The following is a 23,394-nucleotide window of genomic DNA, read 5'->3' as shown; positions in this document are numbered from 1 at the left end:
AGTTTGGCAACACCTTGTCGGAGGCCAAGATCAAGGCTGGTGTCTTTGTTGGACCGCAAATCCGACAGATTATGAAGGACGAAACTTTTCCGACAACTCTAAACCCCAAAGAGCTGGCAGCGTGGAGGAGCTTCAAAGCTGTGACGGACAACTTCTTGGGGAACGAGCGCGCGGACAACTATGAAGAAATAGTGCAGCAGCTGCTGGAATCCTTCAGGAAACTTGGCTCCAGGATGTCCCTGAAAATCCATTTCCTACACCAGCACCTGAACTTCTTCCCTGACAACTTGGGAGCAGTCTCGGACGAGCACGGCGAGCGATTCCACCAAGAGATTTCACTCATGGAGACGCGTTACCAAGGGCGGCACAACCCGAACATGATGGGCGATTTCTGCTGGTTCCTGCATCGTGAAACTGACACAGAGCAGCACAAACGCAAAGCCAAATGCCTAAAGCATTTTTAATTACATTCTAGTGGAGTTTTTCTGTAATTTCTATAATTTTGAAGCATTCATGATGAAATAAATGAATAAATGAATTTTTGTAAATTTCATTGAAATCCTGACTTCTAGGCAATGGGAATATTTCTGTTACTGAAAATCCTGACGTGATACAGCAAAACGGTTATGATTTTTGAAATCAGCGTACCCAAATTAGTCTAAATCACTTTACACATCTCCAGTAAAAATTTTTTGTTGTTCAGTGTAATTGGTATAGAGCACATTATATCTCCTGCTTAATAAAAAAAAAAAACCCAACAATATTCAATAGACATGGAAATTTAAAGAATGGTCAGGAACTAGCATTGAAATAAATCACAAATCCCCAGCATATTTCATTACCTCTTTTCCGTTTCTCTGCTTCGTATTCATCATCCTCCTCATCATCATCGGAGTCAGGCCCTTGGACAAGGCCACCACCTTCTGGTCGTTCCTTCCTCTTCCTTTTAATAATGTATGAGAAAAGTAGATTCTTAACTATGAGGAAGCAAGCTTGCAGACAAACATTGGAACACAAATCCAAATTTCAACAAAATTATAGCTGCTCAAAAAAGAATGCCAAAGGCAGACGAGGAAGTCTGACGAAGGATAAATTCACCAAACAAAATACATGTTATTCAATAAAGTTGGTTTGAAAGTAAAACTGGACAATTCCAGGATCCACTCACTCATCGACTGCTGAAACAATTTATCAAATAACTCGGATTTAGTGGATTATTGCCCTTGGAACAGATGTCGATGTTCTGCATTTGAAATGATACAATAATATACGAATACAGTAAATAAAATTTCAGCAAAACAAGATTCATTGTTTCGGAAATACAAAGAAAATTAGTCTTCCTTAAACATGTCCTTGTGACATTTGACTTTACAACACTTTGTAACATTTAAATCACAAAAAGGAAGAATGCTGCTATGAAGTGTTCAATATTTCAGCTGTGATACATTGCATTGGAGTTTAGATATTACTGAATATAAATGGACTAGAAGGGCATTCGGTCCAGCGCTTACCACCAGGTTGAACTTTTTTTTTGTATACATAGTCGAGGCTTGTAGAAGAGCGAGTACACAAAATGGATCATGAAGTAACATGACAAAAGGAACAGTAGAGAGGGGGAAACACCAAAGGCAGAGGGGAAGGCCAAGGTAGATACAGACTTGGACAAACAATGGGTGTAGGGAGGAATGAGGGGCAGGAAAGGATGCATGGGGAGGACAATATGAATGCAGAAGAAAAAAAAAACTTTCAGGAGGGAAAACTGGAAATTATGAAGAAGAAGGGTCTGGGTGAGGTGATCGGGGTGGGGGGTTAACAAGGGTAGAAAAGATCATGCTTTTTGATTGGGGATGATCTGAAATGGTGATGAACAGTGGTCTTGAAGACCTGGAGGGAAGAATGAGATTGAAGAAAATGTGGAAGCTGGTTCCACGGGTGGGAAAAAGACGAACAAATAAGTGGAGGTGAGCAGTGATTCTGGATTTTGCGAGTTTCCCTTGAAAGGGATTGATGGTGAACAGTTTGTGCCCTGCAGAAACCTTGGGGGGGGGGACAAAGCACAGAAAGAGTAGAGATTGCAAGACTAGAAAGGAGGTGGTAGAAGACAGAGACCATCGACCTGTCTGTGATGGCAAAGTGATAGGTCCACAGACTCAGCTTCAGCGTGGGACATTCCAATGATCTTAAAGGCCTTGGCTTCCATGGCATTAAGCTGAGCAAGGTGTGAGGCAGGGGAGCCAACACAGAGAGGTGAGCAGTACTACATCGAGCTGTAGATGAAGGCCTTGAAGGTGGATAGGAGTTGAGGTGTGCCAAGAAAGGACCTTGCATTATGGAGGATGCCCAATCAGTGGCTGGTTTTGGAGGCAAACTTTGAAATGTGGTTTGCCCAAGAAAGATCATGGCTGATGATGAGACCCAGGAGTTTGAATGACTGAACTTCCTCAAGAAGATTGCTTAGAAAGTCGATGGGGAGGGGGAGGGGGAGGGGGGTTGTGTTTTGCCAGACAGTCCTTTTGGAGATAGTGAAAGCGTGAGATTTGTCAGAATTGGAAGACATATTCCAAGTTTTTGAGCACCTTGTGATTTTGTGAGGGTCTGAAGAGAGGGACGAATCTGCGGCCTGCCTGTCTGAATGATGAGGGATGTCACGGCAGAGGTGGAGTCCTCAGCAAATTGATAAAGGGGATTCTCCAGGGAATCATAGTGATCATTTATGAAGATAAAGAATAGGACTAGGTCCAGAACACTGCCTTGGGGCACTCCAGCCTTGACAGGGAGAGATGAAAGGGTTCCGTTGAGAGCCACACATTGGATACGAGAGTCGACAAAGTCAGGAAGCCATGTGTGGAGTTGGCCTTCGACGCCATAAGCAGAGAGTTTGGAGAGCAGGCAGGATGCCAGGCTGTATCAGAAGCAGGAGATATGCCCAGAAACATGATCCTGATCTCGTCTTACATTTTGTATCCCACTGGCAAACCGGGTCTACATCCGTACCTTAACCAACATCTAATCGCCTTGTTCTCGTCACCTACCCAAATCACCCACCACGTTTTTTCCGAATCCGTCCACAACTTTTTGAAACATCGTGATATATAGTGGAGTTTTTTTGCACCTCTCTCTCAATGGTGAAGAATCACTTGAAAAATTAAAAAAAAAACTCGCATCCGGATCTTCACCAAAAATCTAAAACATTAGTCTTTGTCACACACCCAACCCATACACCAAGTTTCATCCAAATCCATCCACAGGTTTTTTGGTGAAGATATATTTCTTTTTTTCTTTTTTCGACCACTTACCTATGTTGACCTTTTTTTCGATGATGACCTCAAAAATAATTGGCTGGTTGAATTCAGTGACCTGAAATATAAATCTTCAATTTCAATTTAATCGGATGAAAATTGAGGATTTTAGAAACACCACTTCAGTTGTTGACCTTGGGACTATGTTGACCTTTTGGCCTCAAAAACAATAGGCGTCTTCCTTATGACAAACTGCACCATTTGGTGAAGTTTCGTGAAGATCGGTTTAAAATTGTGACCTGTCGGCGACAAACAGACAGACAGACAAACAGAATAATCTTGCCAAAAGGTGACCACGTGTGACTTCTTTAAGGTCACACTGAGGTGAACAGAGCTGCGATCCACCAGGAGCGACTCCTTGAGGAATATCTGCCTACGAGAGATTCCGATGAGAATTGTTCTACAGAGTAACCATGAAAAATATGCGTTTGCCTCATAACGTCACCAAATGACGTCATAATGTCTCAAGCTTGACATATCTAGAAAGCACTCATCGAGGTGTTCAATTTGAGGTACTACACGATATGGTAACTAAAACTTGAAAATTTGACCTTGGGGTCAAATATGTTTGACCTCAGGCGCTAACCATGAAGGTCATGGCCAATCGCCACCAAAAACTAATCAGCTGAGCGCCAGACCATATACTACATTCCCATAAAGTTTGGAGATGATTCGATTAAAATTACTCAAAAAATAAGGGTTTCGTCGACCTCCATGATTTACCGCAAAGTGACCTTGACCTTTATGTGTGCTGAAGGGTATTGTAATAATACTACGATATGTGTACCCACAAGAGTTTCCGATGAGAATTGTGCTCTACAGAGTGATATAAAGGTGAAAAATCCAATGATTACAGACAAACAGACAAACAAACAAAAAAAAAACTTACCAAGTAACAGATCTTGCAAAAACTTCGTTTTGGCAAGATAACAAAATCGATTAAACAATATACTTGGAAAAAATCTTCGATTTTGCAAGTAACAAAAAGACAGACAGATGGGGTGAAAACATAACCTCCTTCAATGGTGGAGGTAATTAGCATATTTGATAAAAGGCTCACTCGAAAAGACCTTTATTATCCTAACAGAGAAGGAATATCAAGATTGTAGAATAATGGTTAGCTACACTGGTACAATGGTACTCATAATCTTACAAAACTGGCTGGCGATTAAATCCTCTCAGTGTTAAGATGGTGAAGGATAAATAAAACGAAGATTCATTAAGCATGTCAAACTCACTTTTCTCGATCATACATGTCCTTTTGCCTCTCAATTTCTCTTTGGCGCTGCCGTTCTTCACGCTGTCTTTTCACAACTTTCTCGTAGTCATTTGGATACAGGGGATCGTATTCGTCAGCCACAAAGCATAATGCCTCTCCAAGGATAGCTGCATCCTGCCACAAATTAAATCAAAGTAAATCAAAAAAGAGAATGAATCATAATAACAATGGTACCAACAGTGGCCAATAGTTTGGTCCAACCATCAGTGAATCCCTGAAAGTTACAAGTACAAGGAGACGCCACACAATCCAACACAAAGGTTTCACTTAGTATACTAATACAAATTCAATCGTCACAATAAACTATTATGAATGGACATCGATTGCACTATTCATCCATTTGACCGAATTATATATTTATTTACTCTGAAAACGTTTACCCGAAAGCTGTGGCGTGACATACAGTCAGCACAAAACACAGTCCAGATCATGGTGGTTTGCCAAAATGAGCATAGCACTGCAGGATTCAGAGTCCATCTGAGCAAAAATCATGGAATAAATCAAAGAAGAACATAAAAGCAAAGGACAAAACAAAGTACAGACACTGCAGACATAACAAGAACTTTGCCAAATGTACCATTCAGAAATAGAACGGCACTCGATAGAGCGCATACCTCTGCCAGACTGAACAGCTTTACGTTTTGCATCCCACTGATGGGCTGAATCTGGATCTAGATATGAACCAAAATCTAATCAGATTATTCTCATCACCTGAAATAGCAATCGATAATTGAAGACGAGATGGGATGAACCTGAAATACAGTATAAATCAAGATATCGTGCCCCATCACGTTCTTTTCAAGATATCGTGCCGCATCACATGCCCCATCGTTTTTTTAGCCCCATCACTCAATGGTGAAGAATCACTTAAAATGTATATATCTCGTATCCGGATATGGACCTTCAGCAAAATCTAATCAATTCGCTCATATCACACGTCCAACCTCTCCACCAAATTTCTTCCAATTCCATCCACAACTTTTCAGGATATCCTGTTCACAGACAAACAAATAAACAGACAGATAGACAGACAGACATGAAAACATAACCTCTGTCCACCTTCGGTGGCGTAGGTAACAAAGGCAGGAGAAAACAGCAGAAATGGACAGACAGCCAGGAATGTCTTCACAGCACGAAGTGATCAAAACAAAGGTAAATGAACCAATCCTCTAGAATGGAAATTGGGAGAGTACTGGTGTTAACATCTGGGTTAGATTTAAGGCTGCCCGAGTAGAGCCAAGGGAGGCCTCTGAATGCCAATCAACAGAATCAAGAGGAGGTGGGGAGGGGACCCCACTTGCACAAATTGACCAGTGGGGATGGGGAGGGAGGACGCCACTTTTACGAATCAAGAGGGGGGGGGGAGGAACACCACTCGGCAAATAGTCAGGGGTGAACGGCACTCGGCAATTGCGTCAACATTTTGACGACTCGGGTTGGTTTTAACATGAAACATTTTTTTGTTTTTCCAAGTATCTTTCATTTAAATCTGCAAAATGAAAGGCAGATGTCCAATTTGTCCACAGGCTCACTTCATGGTGGTGTGCACTGCTTAGAACATAGTCAATCAGAAATTAATGAAGAAGATAAATAATCAACAAGAATGGAAAAAAAATGAAATATAATTAAACACGAATACAGCATTTCTGGCTGCACAAAACAATCATATAATCCCTCCAACGTTCCAAGCTTAAACATCATAACTTTACGATATTTGTGGTTTCCAAAACTATGGAAATAGTACATCCAACAGGAGATGCTCAAGATAACCACTCTTGGATAAGCAGCAAATGTTATGTATGAGTCTCACTGCCCACATCCCATGAGCAAAGGATGCAGGAAATGCCAATAACGGAGACCCTTCAACACGATGACTGACTGGGGAGCAAGATGGGAAGCAAGTAACATAGTCCAGAGTGGGGATGATAATTTGGTTGAAGGCCTTAAGAGGGGAACCCAACCGCAAATTTATTGTTTTTTTTCTGAAAATCATAGAGAATCATTAATCACGGTCTAATTGGAAGGGGAAAAAAAAAATTGCAATTTTTTTGCCAATCACAAAGTGTCAAAAAAGCCCTTGTGTCGATTTTCAATTTCACCAGTGATATCACATGATGAACTCACCTCGATCCAAACGGTGGCATTACAACGAGAACCGCTGCATGTCGGGCTCGGATTTCGATACCGATTCCACGGTCACGAGCAACACTGAAGGTTCTCAGAATATTGAAAGTGAGCAGTGGGATTTTGAAGGAACGGTTGGAGACACAATTAGTAATAGAAACGATTTTGGGGGGTGGGGGGGGGATTGTGGAGCCGAATCACTATGAGTCTTGTGCGAGCGATTCAAAGGAAGAAGGCGGAAATGTTCGTGAAGATGAAAATACCGGTCACGTGTTCACTTCAGCTCAATAGGGTTTCACTTTCCATTCAATTAGTGCTTTTAAGGGAGGAATTTTACATTAATTGATAAATTGGTTTTTATATTACTCAAGTATACACCAGAGACAGACTTGACAAGACGCCACCAGGTTTTAGAGGAAGGCGACAAGTTTGAAAGCCCATTCTTGAGATTGGACACATATATATATATATATATATATATATATATATATATATATATATATATATATATATATATATATATATATATATATATATATATATATATATAAATATATAATGCTGAGGCTCGTATAAGAGCAAACACACAGATCATATAACAAGGGGAGCAGGAAACAAGAGGTGAAGGAGAGGGAAGCACAAAACAGTGGGGAAGAGAGACAGTATGGGACCTGTGGAAGTGAGAGGAATGGGGTGTGGTACACGGGGTAAACAAGATGGATATTACGGGGACTTTCAGGAAGGAAAACAGGGAATTTGAAGGAGGTGCGTTTGGGGTGGATTACCGGGGGTAGAAAAGATCAAGATTTTGGATGGGGGAAGTTATGACATGGTGGTGAACAGCTGTTTTGAAGACTTGGAGGGAGGAGTGGGATTGAAGAGGGTGTGGCAGTTTGTTCCAGAGGTGGGGGGGGAGAGGGATGAAAGAGTGAAAGTGAGCAGTGATTCTTGATTTTGGCAGTTTCACCAGAAGGTGATTTTTGGCAGACCTTGAGCATCCTGAGGAAATATAGGGGGGGGAGCACAGACAGAGCAGGGGAGGCAGGCAAGGCTGGAGAGGAAACGGTAGAAGACGGGAAGACCACCGACCTGCCTGCGGTGAGAGAGTGAGAGGTCCAGACTCGGTTTCATCGCGAGAGATACCAGTGATCCTAAGTGTTGTTTCCTGGCTCTTCTGAAACTAGGCACACACTTGTTGCAGGCTATGTGGAATGATCTGAGGTTGCCTTGGATCGGATTTGCCTTTCAGGAGGAGAATGCAAGTTGTTTTAAAGTAACTGCTTCACCAAGAGTGACTCAGAGTACCAAGAGCGGAAGGATCGGTAAAGATAATTGAAGATGAGATGGGATGAATCTGTGCATAAGAGAAAGCAGGTTTATGTGGAAGAATTCCCAGGCTTAATTAATATCAGTGGCAGTAGATGTAGGAGACAGTTCTGAAGTTTAAAAATAAATTAAAAAAAATTAAAAACCTATCCCCCTTTTCCCCATTGAAACAATGCCCCAACATTGGCAGATTCAACATTCCTGGCATTTTCCAGGAACGTATCACCCACGAATGTCAGGGTCTTACTGTATTGCAGAAGCATCTTATCCGATGCAGTATCTAGCACCATTAATTCATCTTGGCTCGAGTTTACTTCTAAGGTATCTCTCGCTGTAATTGTAAACCTATTTTGGGTTTGCAATTTTGATGTATGACCTTTATTCCAAATGTAAATTAATTTTCTCATAATCATTTTCATAATTGTACATGTTATAACTTGAAGTGCGATACTTTTGAAAAGCCTTTGTCGACATTTCTGTGATATTCTTTTATCGACTGTACTTAAACAATTCCCATTTACCTCTGCCACCGAAGGTGATGGAGGTTACGCTTTCACCCCTCTCTGTCTGTCTGTTTGTTGGTGTGCAAAATATTTCAAAAAGTTGTGGACAGATTCAGATGAAATTTGGTGGGCAGGTTGGGTGTGTGACAAGGACGAACTGATTAGATTTTGGTGAAGATTCGAATCCGGATCCAGATCCGATAATTTTTCAAGTGATTCTTAACTATCCAGATAGGTCTAAACCGATATATTGTTGTGGGCCGGATATTGGTTGCGAGCACGACCGCTAGGTGGAGCAGTCGGGTCAGCTCCACCGAACACCCGGAATCTAGATCGTCATCCTCGGATAACTCCGAGGGTACGGGTCCCTTACAGGACCGTGAATCGTCAATAAATCAACCGCGTGGGCACAGGGTTATTTGCCAAACTTCAAAATACCTAGAGGCCCACATGGCGAACTACCGAGTAATCACACCCTTGACGGGGCTCGAATGGGACGAGTCGTTTCCGTGCTCGACCCGTGCGTAACCCGAGCGGATGGTTACCGAGGTCCCGTCGGTCCAAATGCACACAACTACGGCAACAACGGCCTTTTTAATTCCCCAACACGCACCGTGTTAAACCAATGAAGAAAACACAGAAACGAGCTGATACATTCAACAAATGGATATTTATTTACAATAGGTGGGGAAGGGAACACACAAGAGCAGAGTCAAACCGACTATAAAGAAATGAAATCATGTACAGCACAAGCACTTAACAGTTCCTACTTAAAGACAGACCCACAGACAGACGCACACCCAAAAGAAATGAAAGGGACCTTCCCATCTCGTGCAGTCTTCGACGAGACGAGCGAACCAGACCGGCGTCAAGATGTGACCAGCCCAGCGCCAGCAAGATGCGACCAGCCCAACGTCGACGAGATGCGACCCACGCAGCGTCAAGAGATGTGTTCCGCGCTCAAGCAGACCACACGCGCTCGAGCTGACGGAGAACCAGACTCCAGCGACAGGACGAGATGAGAGCAGACGCCGGCGACAGGACGAGATGAGAGCAGACGCCGGCGACAGGACGAGATGAGAGCAGACGCCGGCGACAGGACGAGATGAGAGCAGACGCCGGCGACAGGACGAGATGAGAGCAGACGCCGGCGACAGGACGAGATGAGAGCAGACGCCGGCGACAGGACGAGATGAGAGCAGACGCCGGCGACAGGACGAGATGAGAGCAGACGCCGGCGACAGGACGAGATGAGAGCAGACGCCGGCGACAGGACGAGATGAGAGCAGACGCCGGCGACAGGACGAGATGAGAGCAGACGCCGGCGACAGGACGAGATGAGAGCAGACGCCGGCGACAGGACGAGATGAGAGCAGACGCCGGCGACAGGACGAGATGAAGGCAGACGCCGGCGACAGGACGAGATGAGAGCAGACGCCGGCGACAGGACGAGATGAGAGCAGACGCCGGCGACAGGACGAGATGAATCTCCCCGTTCGTCCAAAATCACCAACCTTTCTTTCTAGGAGAGAGGGGCCTCTTTTCCTAACCACTTGCCTCTTGATTGGTCGGAACCATCACAGTATTTCTTGGCCACCCTAAATTGGACAGGCGGGGTAACTAACCACACGCGCTCGAGCTGACGGAGAACAAGGTGCCCGCAAGGCGACCGCAGGGGGGCCCTAAGGCGAACGTGCGGCCAGACGGACGGTAACGAATGGGTTAATTTTTTTTTTTTAACCAGTATTTTTTTTTCGGCTTGTCGAATTGCTACGGCGAACGTAGAAATGAAAAAAAGTTATAACTCCGCGTTATAATTCCACGGCGACCTTACGGCCTGTAAAATATAGCCAAACGGCGAAGGGCCACCCTGAGGCCACCGCAGAAACTCTGCGGCCGCCGCACGTTTCTGTCAATTCAGAGGGCGTACGACCGCCGTATCCTCGCCGTAGAGCAAATGTGACTTAGGTCTTAATGGCGATCGTGTTGAGACGGAAACGGGGAGGGTGAGACGCCCGCTCCTTGTCGATTGGCTAAGAAGGGATGCCATGCCTATGTTAGACTCCACCCATGCGCGCTTGCTGGCGAGCGCACGAAGAATGCTGCGAGCAGAGTGTTGTTGCTGTGAGTGCAAAGATGGTGTGGATCTGAAAATAAAAGAAAACCCTGACTATCAAAATAACTCCACAGCGCATGAACATTGAATTCCCATTAGACGAGGGACGGGACCCTAACTAGAAACACACACTTACAGATATAACTGAGCTAAAGGGGATGGCTGTCTGTCTGTGTGCACAAGGCTTCCAGATTCATAACTATATATATATATATATATATATATATATATATATATATATATATATATATATATATATATATATATATATATATATATATATATATATATATATATATATATATATATACACATAAATAATTATAATGATGTCTCACAAAGTTGTGAATGGATTCGGATGAAACTTGGTGGACAGGTTGGATGTGTGACAAGGACGAACCAATTCAATTTTAGTAAAGATCCAGATCCGGATCCGGATCTGGATACGAGAATTTTATATATTTTTTTTAAAAGTGATTCTTCACCATGAAGAGATTGGCCCAAAAACGACATATAGCATGATATTTCAAAAATGTATTGGGCCAGATATGGTCTTGTGGATCAGGCATTGCATGGTGGAGGTATGTGCTCTCCTGAGGGCCCTTCTCGTTGAAATAGTTTCTTTCTCACACATTTTTTTATTCATTCTTTCAAGCCTTCGCCTTATTGTTATTTACATTCTCTTTTATCTGTTTGTTATCCACAGTACGAGGTCCGTCTAAAAAGTAACAGGACTGACCACAGAAATTTCATTCCAAAAAATATATTGAAATCACAGCTTGTCCCCTTCAAAATAGTTTCCCTCCAGTCTCACACACTTGTCCATCCTCTTCTTCGATGCTTCGACGCACCCCCGGAAGGCTTCTTCTGGAATCCTCTGGAGCTCCGTCGTCACGGCCCTTTTGATGGCCTCCACATCAGGAAATCGGGTCCCCTTCATCACCCCCTTGAGCTTGGGAAATAGGAAAAAAATCACAAGGGGCCAAGTCTGGCAAATACAGGGGTTGCTCCAGAGTTGGCACATTCCTCTCCGCAGGAAACTGTCGGATGCTCAGGGCACTGTGAGCAGGGGCATTGTCATGGTGGAGCACCCAGGCGTTGTTCTGCCACAGATCCCTCCTCTTGTCCCGGACTGATCTTATGAGGCGCCGGAGGATTCTCTTTGTACACGTATTGATTCAGTTTGTGGTCAAAACTCGATGTGGACGATGCCCTTGATGTCAGAAAACGCGATGAGCATCACCTTGACCTTCGACTTCGACATCCTTGGTTTCTTTGGTCTTGGTGATGCCGGACTTTTCCACTGACGACTCTGCCGTTTGGTCTTGGGATCGCATTCAAATATCCACAATTCATCGCCTGGATCGTCTGGTCTGGATCGTCCTCGAGGCGCTCGATAATGTCTTGACAGACAGTGACTCTTTGCTGTTTCTGGTCCCCGGACAACAGCTTGGGGACCATCTTTGTGCACACCTTGCGCATTTCGAGATTTTCAGTGAGGATGCTCCAGACAGTGTTGTTGTTGATGGAAAGTTCCTCGTCAATCATCCGCACCGCGAGTCAATGATCTGCTTCACACGCTTGATGTTGTCTGCCGTTCTGCTTGTTGAAGGTCTTCCAGACCGTGGGTCGTCTTCAACCTCCTCCCGTCCCTCTTTGAACCTCTTGTGCCATTCAAATACACGTGTATGTGACTGTTTCTTCCCCGTAGACTTGCTGCAGCATTGTGAAGGATTCTGAAGGTGTTTTGCCAAGCTTGGCAAGAAACTTCAGATTTGTTCTCTGCTCAAGACTCGTAGCGTGACGACTCAGACTAGACAACGTGTAATGCACGACCTGCAGGCTCAGTCCTGTTACTTTTTAAACGGACCTCGTATTCTTGACCATTTTTTCATTAACTCTTTACTAGTCGCTATTTTTGGTCGAATTTATCATTTGCCATTTATATTTTTTGCCCATCGGCACATCAATACAAGCCTTGGCTTTTGAATATGCTTCCATATTTGCTTCTCTATAGTGTTTTTTTATTGCATCCTTGCGAGTTCATCAAGTTCTGGGGGCATTCCTTTGTACATTTTTGTTCTGCTGTATTGATATTGGTAAATATGGAAATAAATTTGAAATTGAAAAAAAATTGAAATTGGGTAAATGACCTGTTGATCAGAGATGAGAGGAGAGTTGTAGAGGTGATGATGCATGAGGTATGCAACATAGATAGATTCCATCAGTTTGCTTATGGTGGGTAGAAGGCTGATCATTCTGCAGTCAAGTACATCAGAAATGGAAATCGTGTTGTGAATCGGGGTGGTGTTTAACTTTCCAAGAAGGCAGAAACCATCTGAGAAAGTTCTGGAAAAGAGCAAAGAAGGTGTAAGGATATGGCTGAAGCATAGTTATTCAGGATTACAGTGCCAACGTCAATCAGGATGAGTTGCAGAGGTGTCAACCAGAGTGGGACAGTTCACATGCTTCAAAGAATAATCTGTAATGGGGAGGAAGTGCAGGAATTGGAATCTTTGCCTTTTCAGTGATGACAGTTAAGCTATTCAGCTTTTTCCCTGAGCAATGTCCAACATGACAGCTCTCAAAGAGTGAAGGTACAGAAGGCAAAAATGTACTGGAGACAGACTTCACAAGCTGCCACCATGCTTTGGAGGATGGACAAATATTTGACCACGGGTGAGCTCTTGCTTGTTGAAGGACTGATGCACACTTGTGGCGAGCTATGCAGAGAGACTTTAAGTTCTCAACAGTTGAGTTTTCCTTCCAGGTAAAGCACACAGAAGTCCCTTTTTTGAAGTTGCCTTGCTAGTCTGTGAGAGGAATAGCAGATTACAGATCAGATCAATCTGCCTTCCCAAATTGTCATGCACATCAGAGCCTTTATGGCTCTCCAAAGATTTGTTCAGGCTTCTTCCCATTCATCTGAAGAGCAGTCAGCCTTCTTACAACACTTTCAAAAGGCATTATCAAAATAGTTAAGAGGAGTGCAGGAGGAGTAGAACAGGCTCATAGGAAAGTCTAACAACAAAATCTAACAAAAAAAAACAACTGCCATTTCGAGATACAAGTTAGAAAAGAGACAGACTGAGTAAGAGGATGTCTATTGTAAAAGACATTGGCTGCAATACCAATGATTGTAGTTTGAGGACTGACTCCCAGATAACTGGCTGGATGGGGAATGAGTTGTCCACAGAAGAAAAAACTGGTGTGGGACAGGAGAGAATCCATGTCTGTAGAAAGCCTTCTGGATGGAAAGACGCAAATCCAGAAATATTTCAAAGTGTCAAGGGAGGCCAGAGAGAAGCAAGACTTGTGGGGAAATGAGTTATGAACATATGGAGCAACACTATCACACCAGCATTATATGTCTGTCAAAGCTCAGGTGGGAGGGGCCAGGGAGACAGATGAGTTGGGTAAATCCTGTGTGAGAAAGGTTGCTGTCAGGAGATACAGAGGCAACCTGCACAGAGAGACCCGAGAAGTTTGTCTGAAGCTCTCTGATGTTAGAGAACCCCAGAATGAGGGAGGAAGGAGAACAGAGGGTGTGGAGTATTACAGAATGGGCGTGATGGGGGAGTAGAGGGAGTTGAGCGACATAAAGGAGGGAGGAGCAGGGTAGAAAGCAGAGATGTTCAGAGAAAACAAGGATTGAAACTTGTTCGGTGCGAGGCCTATTGGGAAAACCCGAACAAGTTACAAACAGCAAGTACAGTAAGCCAAAACATAAGGGACACTTGAGGACTATGATGTAGACACCAACATTTAATAACATAAAAATGATGCAACAACAGGACATCTCAAAAAAAAAATTATACTTGGTTTTGGAAGCGCCATGCATTACTTGTCCATGTGCCAAAAACTGGAAATGGAAGCCCTTTGTGATGCAGAATATGTGATTAAACACAAAGTCTTTTCAAAGCTTGGAAAGCACCGTCAAAAAATGCCTTAGAAAACTACTGATGGCAAATCACCGACTACATAGCGACTTGTGCAAAATCTCCTGCAAGGGCCTGCTGAAAAAAGTGCTAGAACAAATTTACACAGCACTGCATCCTTTGAAAATCTCGACAAGAAAAAAAGCCCTTGATCAAACAAGTTTCTCCAGCCCCAGACAAGTTATCTTCAACCCCAGACAAGTTATCTTCCTCTTCCATATGCCACATACTGCTTTGGGTAGCACGATATGGTCGGGCGCATGACTGTGCCGCTGACCCACACAAATAAGACAGCAAATTAACTCATTTACATAACATTCTCATCAATATATGAAAACTCTTTCCCTTTAAGGGAAAGATCATTAAGAGATCATTCCCTTTAAGGCCTTTTCCAAAATCTCTCGTTCTGCAAAGTACCTTGGATCCGACGATGAGGGACAAAATGGGGTCAGCGAACAGTGGTCTTTCCTCAGAAACTACTTGCTTCTTGAGGTCCACCACAGGAGCAAGGGTTGACCCCTGACGCACCCGTTGGCTTTGCTGTAAAACAACACGACCTCTGATGAGTTCATACAAATGTGAAGTGGAAGTCACTCAACAAATTACTTTGATAATACAGGGTGACTTTTTTATTTATTCGGGAACTCTAAATAATTCCCTTACACAAAAAATATCAGCAAGGAACCTAATATTTTGCGTAAATGTAGCCTATTGTTGCACAAAGACATGGCATGATCGACACAATTGATTACCTTAAATGAAGTGATGAAAGTGTGCACCACCATATTGAAGGCACAAATTGATTCTTCACAGCATGCTCTCTGACACAGAGTGGAACATTTCTTGGAGAATATTGCTGATAGCATCAAGGATTATTGCTTTTAATTCACCAAGAGTGCGTGGATTTGTAGCGTACACTATATCCTTTAAATATCCACACAAAAATAAATCAGGTGACGTAAGATCTGGGGATCAAGGTGGCGATAATGACTTGGACACGACACGGTCACCAAAGAGTAGCCCAAGTTCGTTCATGCTGTATCGTGAAGTGTGACTCGTGGCACCATCTTGCTGAAACCATCCTTGGTTGATTTTGTCTTCTCTAAGATGCCTAAGAAACTCACGGATTATGTTGATGTAACGTTCTGAGTTTACCATTTCTGAGAAGAAAATTGGGCCAATAATTCTTTGCCGACTTACAGGACAACAAACACCAATTTTAGCGGAATGCAATGGCCTTTCATGCATTGCACAAGATTGTTCATTTGGCCATAAACGAGTGTTTTGTGAATTTACATGCCCAGAAAGATGAAACCATGCTTCATCTGTAAAAAAAACCAGAACATCCAAAACATTATCTTCTTCTCTTACCATCCTCTGGAGTCACTCACAGTGGGCTATACATTTTTCTTTATGTGGCTCCAATAACTGATGCACTGCATGAATTTGGTAAGGATAACGTTTGAGTGTCTTGATCGCCATTCTTGCATTGGAATATGAACAGTGAGCTTGTTGTGCAAAACGTCTCAGAGATTTCTTCAGGCTTGTTTCAATTCTGTCCCGAATTTCATCTGCTCTGGTGTGACGACACTTGGCTGGCACATGGGCTTTTTAACTTTCACGCAGCCTGTTTCACTGAACTGTTTCAGCAGTTTCCATGTCAATGATTTTGAAGGTTTCACATGACCACCAAACCGACTTTTATATGCAATTTGACATTCCCTAAAAGGAAGCATTCTTGATGTAATGTTCGACGAGAAACGCGCATTCGACAGTGAGCACAATGGCGTGACAATGAAAACCGTTAAACGTCACTGCCGGGTCACATGGATCATGTTACGTATTTCTGTAACACGAGACTACATTTACAAAAAATATTAGGTTCCAAACAGACATCCCCGAGACCTTTTTTTTTTTGCATTTTTTAGTTTTTAGTGCATGGCAATTATGTATTTAGAGTTGTTATCACCCTGTAGCTTTTTGTTATACAAATGTTATACAAATGTTATACAAATGAGATGCAATAGTTCAAACACACCAACTTCAAATGTTCCAGGACTTAAATGCACTTGCTTCATTTTTTTTTTTTTAACCACACTGTCTCTGCTAGAAATATATTTTCAGATTGCTACTTCCACAATATCTCAGTTGCTTCAGTCAGTTTCTTGTCATTCGTAAATTGGTGGACATGCAAGTGGGACTTGAAATATTGAAACCAGAAATAGCCATTAGGGCAAGGATTTAAGCTCTTGTCCATCTAACAACAACAACAACAGCATACTCAGGCAATTTTTTTTCATTAGAAATTTTTCATAACCTCACCTTTCAGCCTCTAATAGGGGGTAGATCTAAATGGGGAGCACAACCCCATGAGACCTGACTGTCCCAATACATTGCAGCAAATTTAGTCCGTATTGCTCAGGTAGTTGCGGAGAAGAGGTTTTAGTGAAAATGGGGGATTCAGGGAGGGGGCCCGTGGCACCCTTTCCGGGGGAGATATGGCCATAAGGAGCACAACTTAAGGTTCGGGTATGGTCCCGTTGCCTTGTGGCAAGTTTGGTCTGGTTTCTGTGAAGAAGATTTTTGAATAAAATACAAATATTTGGGGCAAAACCCCACTTCAACGCCATTTATAGGGGGCACATCCAGATGGGGAGCACAACCCCATGAGACCTTGTTGTCCTAATGCATCGTACCAAATTTGGTCCATAATCGGTCGGGTAGTTTGTGAGATGATGGTCGAGTCAAATCTTAACGTACGGAGGGCCAGATGTCCGGACCCACTATGAGCTTATTTTGGAGAAATAACTTTAGAATATGAGCACTGGACTTGCAGCTCATCTGGGCCGTGGCCAAATGTTGTAACCCAAATTTGGTAGCAATCTGACTAGTGGGTGTGGAGAAGATTTTTGAAAGAATTTAGACAATTTTCCCAAAAATTGACTGTCGGCCATTTTGACACTTCCGGTCAAGTGATCGGCATGGCCTTTGCAATTTAACATCCTTACCCTGGCCGAATGTTAAAACCCAAATTTGGTAGCCTTCTGACTGGTGGGTCTGGAGAAGAATATTGTATGATTATTACGTAAAGTTACTTTCGGCATATTCTGATGTTTGAAGTACTATTTCTATTTTCCTTTTAAAAAACATAAGCATGCATTTCTCTTTTACGGATATCTTTTACTTGGTTAAAATAAATATGGATTTGCAAAAGATGCTAACCGATTTTTCAATCCAGCTCACACTCTGGATTTATTTATTTGTATGCAGCCTATGGCTGCGTGGCTGCATCATTTTCTGGGGGCGTGGCTGCGCCACTGATGCAATGCCCCTGTTACCAGTAAGCTGGTACTCATTTTTCTGACCTCGGAAGGATGACAGGCTGAGTCAATCCTCCTGGTGTTAATTCACGCAGGGGCTTGAACTCAACAAGCGAGAAGATCTTAAAAGCCAGGTCTTGACCGTTAAGCCAATACCGGGCTTACTCTGCAACTAATAACCACATTTCATGAGAGATAGCCAGTTTAAGATCCCCTCCGAAAGGCACACATCTCTGCTACCCCCCTTTTCATTCCTGGGTCATCATTTGTACTACCCTTCGAACAATGCAAGTTGACACCCACCTTTGCCTGTGTAAGAGTAACCTTCTTCACTTGTAACTGCGTCTGCAACATCTTGAAGTTTTTCGACCAGCCCTCTGCTTGAGGGCCGCTCGCATCCACCGTGATGTCATCGTACAGAGACATGGCTCGCCAAGCTGCAAAATAAATTGATAAAATTAAAAACGCGCAAAAAATTAGCCCTCAACAATCACTAGTACCAGCAGAGAAATCCGACTCAACCCCATCGTCTTTTACGTCCACACCTTCCTAAAACTCACGACTCATTGAATTACAAGGAATGCACAAAAATCAATTAAGAGCAGTAGTTTGCTTGATAGGGAAAAAAAAACATTTGGGATCACTGAGGTCTCATTGCAATAATTATGGCACAACCTATCTTATAAAAATGGTGAATAAAAAAAAAAATAAAAAAAAATCATCGCAACAGCAACAAATCCAAATGTGGAAAATTAATTATGTGCAATAATATACTGTGTATATAATATCCTTCCACTGATATTAAATATCTTGTTAAATACGGGACTTTTGAAATGATGCGATCCGCCCCAGAATGCTTGGTGCACATGTGCAGGAACCCAAGGAAATGGTGATTTCCAGTGCAGCATAAAGTATATTGTTGTGAATTCGCGCCCCGCCGGCGTGCGAACGACCGCTTTTAACCAATAGCGGCCGCTTCGCCCAGCGAACGTGCAATTCAGTCGTGACCCTCTCGGAACAACGCTGGGAGCTCGTCACGGGTGGGGGTTCAACCTCACCACAACTCAGTCCGCATTCTACCCGCGCGAAATAGGGTCCGATCGCCGAATGGTCGATTTACCTAAGTACCCGCGCAGATAGCGTACCGAGGAGTTGTACCACGCCACAGGTCGACTCCGGACAAGAACCGCTTAAGCGGCTCGTTCCGTGCTACAGGGATAACCGAGCGGAGTTACCGTTGACCTTGACGGTTCAGATTATTTACTGGGCGTTTTAAACCCACTACCAATCCCTTACGTGATGCAAGATGGAGATTCAATAAAAGGAAAAGACGAAGCAAAACGGGGAACAATCGGACAAGCACATTTATTCACGGAAGCACGGAAGGCACGTATATTACAGTCACTGGGATACAATAAAAGCAATACACGTATTTACAATCACCGCAAAGAAACACAAGCAAGGAACCAACACAGGTCTACAACCGAATAAGGCAATTCAAATGGCAACATCGTTACCCTGGCCGAACACGGCGAGAACTTAAAACAGTTCTACTTCTCAAGACTGGCGCCACCCACAGACATTTACACAAAACCCCAAAAGAAAAGGAAGTCGCGACTTCCCTGAGTGCGTTGTCCAGCCCTTGGCGACCGCAACTCCGAGTCCCTCAGGCGTGGTCCACTGGGCTCGTGCTTCGCGCCTACACGTGTCGTCCGCCCGACAGCTCGGTCGGGGTTCTGGGGGAATGGGCCGGGTTTTCGCCGCTATCTCGGTGCGGACGGGGGGGGGGGGGGATGGCAGGCGCTCCGTCCAACTAGCGGGGTCTCGGGACTGCACCGGCTCCGATCGACCCTCCGACCAGGAACAATCACTAGGGACCAGGTTCGACGACACGTGGCAATTCGACGACCTGCGCCAATTCGACGACCTTCACCCGACCACGACCAGACCCGAACGAACGAACAGAACCTCAACCTCTTCCTCCGAACGAACGAACCATAATCAGGGACTCCCCAACAACTCTCGACAATTCTCTTCAGGGACAACCGACCCGCGACTCTCGACAATTCTCATTCAGGGACAAGGGAACAGCGACTCTCGACAACTCTCACTCAGGGACAAGGGAACAGGGACTCTTGACAACTCTCGACAATTCTCATTCAGGGACAAGGGAACTGGGACTCTCAACGCCCACGCCTTTTGTAGGGTCAGGCTCTGCCCTTCGCTCCACCCTGCGCCCCGCCCCATTCTTGGCTCCTCCTTCCTTCAAGACGCTTCCACAATATGCCTCGAAGGGGGGGGGAGCGTTCCTCTCCCCCGGCCGCGTCACACCGTGCATCCGCCAATCGGGAGAGGACGTGCCACCCCCTCCCCCTTTCTCACCAAGCGCGGGGGGAAAATGGTGGGAAAACCCCACAAGCGTTGTTGGTTTTCTTCTCCACGCGCCGTACAACGAGGGAAGGAAGATTCGGGTGGGAGATATTTGCGCGGGCGTTTTGGGCGGGAGATATTTAAGCGGGAGTTTTGGGCGGGAGATGCCCCTTCGCACCCTTGTTGCTGCTGCCACTCCGCTCCTTTCATCCGTCCCGCGGAGATCGTGACCGCACGGTGCTTGTTGAATGGCAAGTGGCGAAGATGGTGGTAGCGTAGTTGTGGAAGGTGGCGTCGTGGTGTGAATGGCGTGATTGTTGGTGTCCTGTAGTGAATGGCGTCATCGTTGAGATGTTGGTTGTGGCGATGTTCGTTGTTGTTCTTGCACCAAAATAACGACAGCAAAAGAAAAACGGCTAACTGAAGAATCGCAGCCCGAATGGATCACAGATATTCCCTCTATACAACGGGTTTGGGCTAACTACACATGGACTTACCGATATATCTCACCTGAGGACCCTTTATGGTGTATTGTGAATTTCCACAGCCGTAACACTACCCCTCCCCTTTTTACAGACTCGTCTCAAGTGGTCAAATTCTCGTGTACCATCATGTGTAGTTCTCCCCTAGTACGTTTTACCTTCGGATCCCTGAGTGGGACATTCATGGTATTTGTGTCCCCAAAATAAATAACCTACGGGCTGAGTAACTAACTAAACAAACCCACTCATACGGACGACTTAAATAAAATTGCCGGCGCGAGACTGATATGCCAGGGGCGCACTCATTTGTACAATACAACTTAACCATATAAATTTTACACGAAACCATGGCCCAGGATCAATGGACTCTGCAGGAAAAAGGTAAAAGTCAACCGGCACACGGGCCGCCACTGCAGGCCCGTGTTGTAGCTGCCAACAGGACAGTCCTTGCAACTTGCTCGCGGATCCTTTTGCACATGTAATGAACAAGGGGGGGGATCAAAACACAACGGGGGCTGGTGAACATGGGCAGTGGGCATGGCAAAGGTGGTTGCAGGAAAACAAAGCCGGCAGAACCAGGCCGCTGCAGGCAAACACAGCCGGTGGACGGTCCGACCGGCACAGGCCTTGCCTTGAAACAACAGCCGCAGACGATCCGACCGGTACAGGCCTCGCAGCAAAACAACAGCTGCCGATGAAGTCGGCCAGCCTTTGCCTTGCAGTGGAGGTTGGTGGAGGGAGTGCAGTGGTGCTGGCCACTCAGAAGGCGGGCTCGGACCTACCTAACCGTCTCCCTCCCAGCCTATCGCCTTTGCCTGTCTCTGTCCATACCCACCCTCTTAATTTGTCAAAACCCAATTTAGCCACAATTAATTTTTTTTTGTTTTATTTTCTTATTATTTTAACTTATTTCCCCACTATAACTCGTCCCCGAACCCCCTTTACTGTCTCTGTTCGGCTAACCTATCGTCTCCTCGCCTACTCCCAACCCTTCCCGGAGGGGAATAAGGGAGAGCTAGCGTCCTGTGTCGAGGCCCAACTCAAGCCTCAGGATGACCTCCTCGGAATTTAGCGATCTTAACCCAAAGTGGGTCCAGCGGCCCACTACGAGAGCGAAGGGATGGATGTTGCAGAGGGGTAAATTTCCTAATGTACCCTAACCATTATCACTTAAACTACCCAGGGGCTTTCAACAAGCGACTCTCGCTTAATCTACTGGTTCTATCAACTCAGATTCCCGTCGCCTGTGTTGGTGTCCTCACAATTTCGGGCCATGCCCCTCAATTTTCCTCCCGTGCCCTCACACGGTTTCGTGGCTGGGATGCGTGGCTCCCTTGGCAGGCATTACCCTCTGCCGATTCTCCAGCTATGGCACCCCGGGCACTACACTGCCTCCGAGCCTACCAGCTCCCTAAACACCGGGGAGTGCCCTCCCTGGCGACTCCCCTGAAATGCTCATGTGGCAGGCAGGCTTCCCGGCCCCTTTCTGAGGGTCACCCGTGCCGACACTGCCCACGCGGCCAATGGCGCCCCGGGCCCCAGCATCATGCGGGCGCACCCGTGCCCACTTCGCTATCCCAGCCCCCCATGGGCCCTTGGCCTACCGTGGCCGACTTGCCTGGTGCCCGGGGTACCCACTCAGCGATACTCACCTTTCGCAGCCACGCTCCCAACCCGTCAACAGGGCTCCTGCACCCCTCCAAATGGGTTTCGAGCCTACTTCCCCACCAGCAACAAAACGACCTCCATTTTTCAATTTGTCTAACCCAGCTAACTCACTCGACACTGACCCTGGGGTCCCTTGGGTGGGAATCACTCCTCCCCCCAATCACTCATCGCACCATGCATTCCACAATCACTCCATACACACAGACCTGCTGGCCTCACACTCATCATGTACTTTTTCCACTTCACTCTTCAACTCTCACACATCGCCGAACTCTGCCATCCTGCTCACTACCTCGTGCTCCCACATCGTCCCTTACACTACAGCACGTTCCATTTAACACTACGTAGCTAAGCTACGTCCCCTCTACACCCTCAAAGTCTGTCCATGTCCTCAGAATCCTCATAAATCCATTTCACTTCCTAAATCTCATCTAAATCCCTCTACCTAATCTATTCCACGGTCCCACGAGGACAGCCCCATGAAGCCGGTCTAGTTAAGCTAACCCTTCCCCCAACTAGTGATCCTGTGCCCGGGCCAAGGGGATCTTCCACCCCTTGCCGAGGAATCCTGTTCACCCGAAAGCAAGGCTTGCTTTTTTTTTTCTCTCGCGCAGCACCAGCGCGGCAACTCACAGCTCGCGCACTTTGCACCTTGCCCGTGACGTCATGCAGCTGCACATGTACCTCGCCCCTTCTTAGACGGCACCATCCAGCAGGGTTTCACCCTCCTGCCGGATCCCGACCACATGTGCAGCCATGACGTCACCCTGCACACCACAAAAGCAAACCTCGCACTCCTAGGGGTTCCGCACGCGAACACATGTGCTCTACCCGTCCGTAACCTGCGCAGTGCGCTCTGCGAACAGAACACCCTGCGCAGGCCACGTAGAGTTTCACACACGCGCCCGCCTGGAGAACCCATCCGGTCCAAATCCGTAATCCAGCCTACCCTTTGTCCGTCCGCGGGAT

At 45.3% G+C, this 23,394-nt stretch overlaps 1 protein-coding gene across 2 annotated transcripts in view; it reads right to left on the bottom strand.

The window, feature by feature from the left end:
- LOC147018594 (splicing factor 45-like) overlaps window positions 1-23,394 on the bottom strand; it is a 63,920-nt gene that overhangs the window by 34,779 nt on the left and 5,747 nt on the right. For both annotated transcript variants that reach the window (XM_085898391.1, XM_085898392.1), the window contains exons 2-5: window positions 18,209-18,342; window positions 15,003-15,125; window positions 4,538-4,692; window positions 843-943 (exon numbers count right to left, since the gene is read on the bottom strand). In XM_085898391.1, the coding sequence (XP_085754517.1) occupies window positions 843-943; window positions 4,538-4,692; window positions 15,003-15,125; window positions 18,209-18,331 (502 nt within the window). In that variant the 5' untranslated portion in view covers window positions 18,332-18,342. The remainder of the gene's footprint in view (window positions 1-842; window positions 944-4,537; window positions 4,693-15,002; window positions 15,126-18,208; window positions 18,343-23,394) is intronic.

The sequence above is a fragment of the Eptatretus burgeri genome, chromosome 10 (genome assembly GCF_056783735.1).
Source record: "Eptatretus burgeri isolate ZD-2024b chromosome 10, Ebu_testis_v1, whole genome shotgun sequence".
In the NCBI taxonomy this organism is placed as follows: domain Eukaryota; kingdom Metazoa; phylum Chordata; class Myxini; order Myxiniformes; family Myxinidae; genus Eptatretus; species Eptatretus burgeri.
Note: the sequence above shows the minus strand (reverse complement) of the source record. Positions and strands in the feature narration are given on the sequence as shown.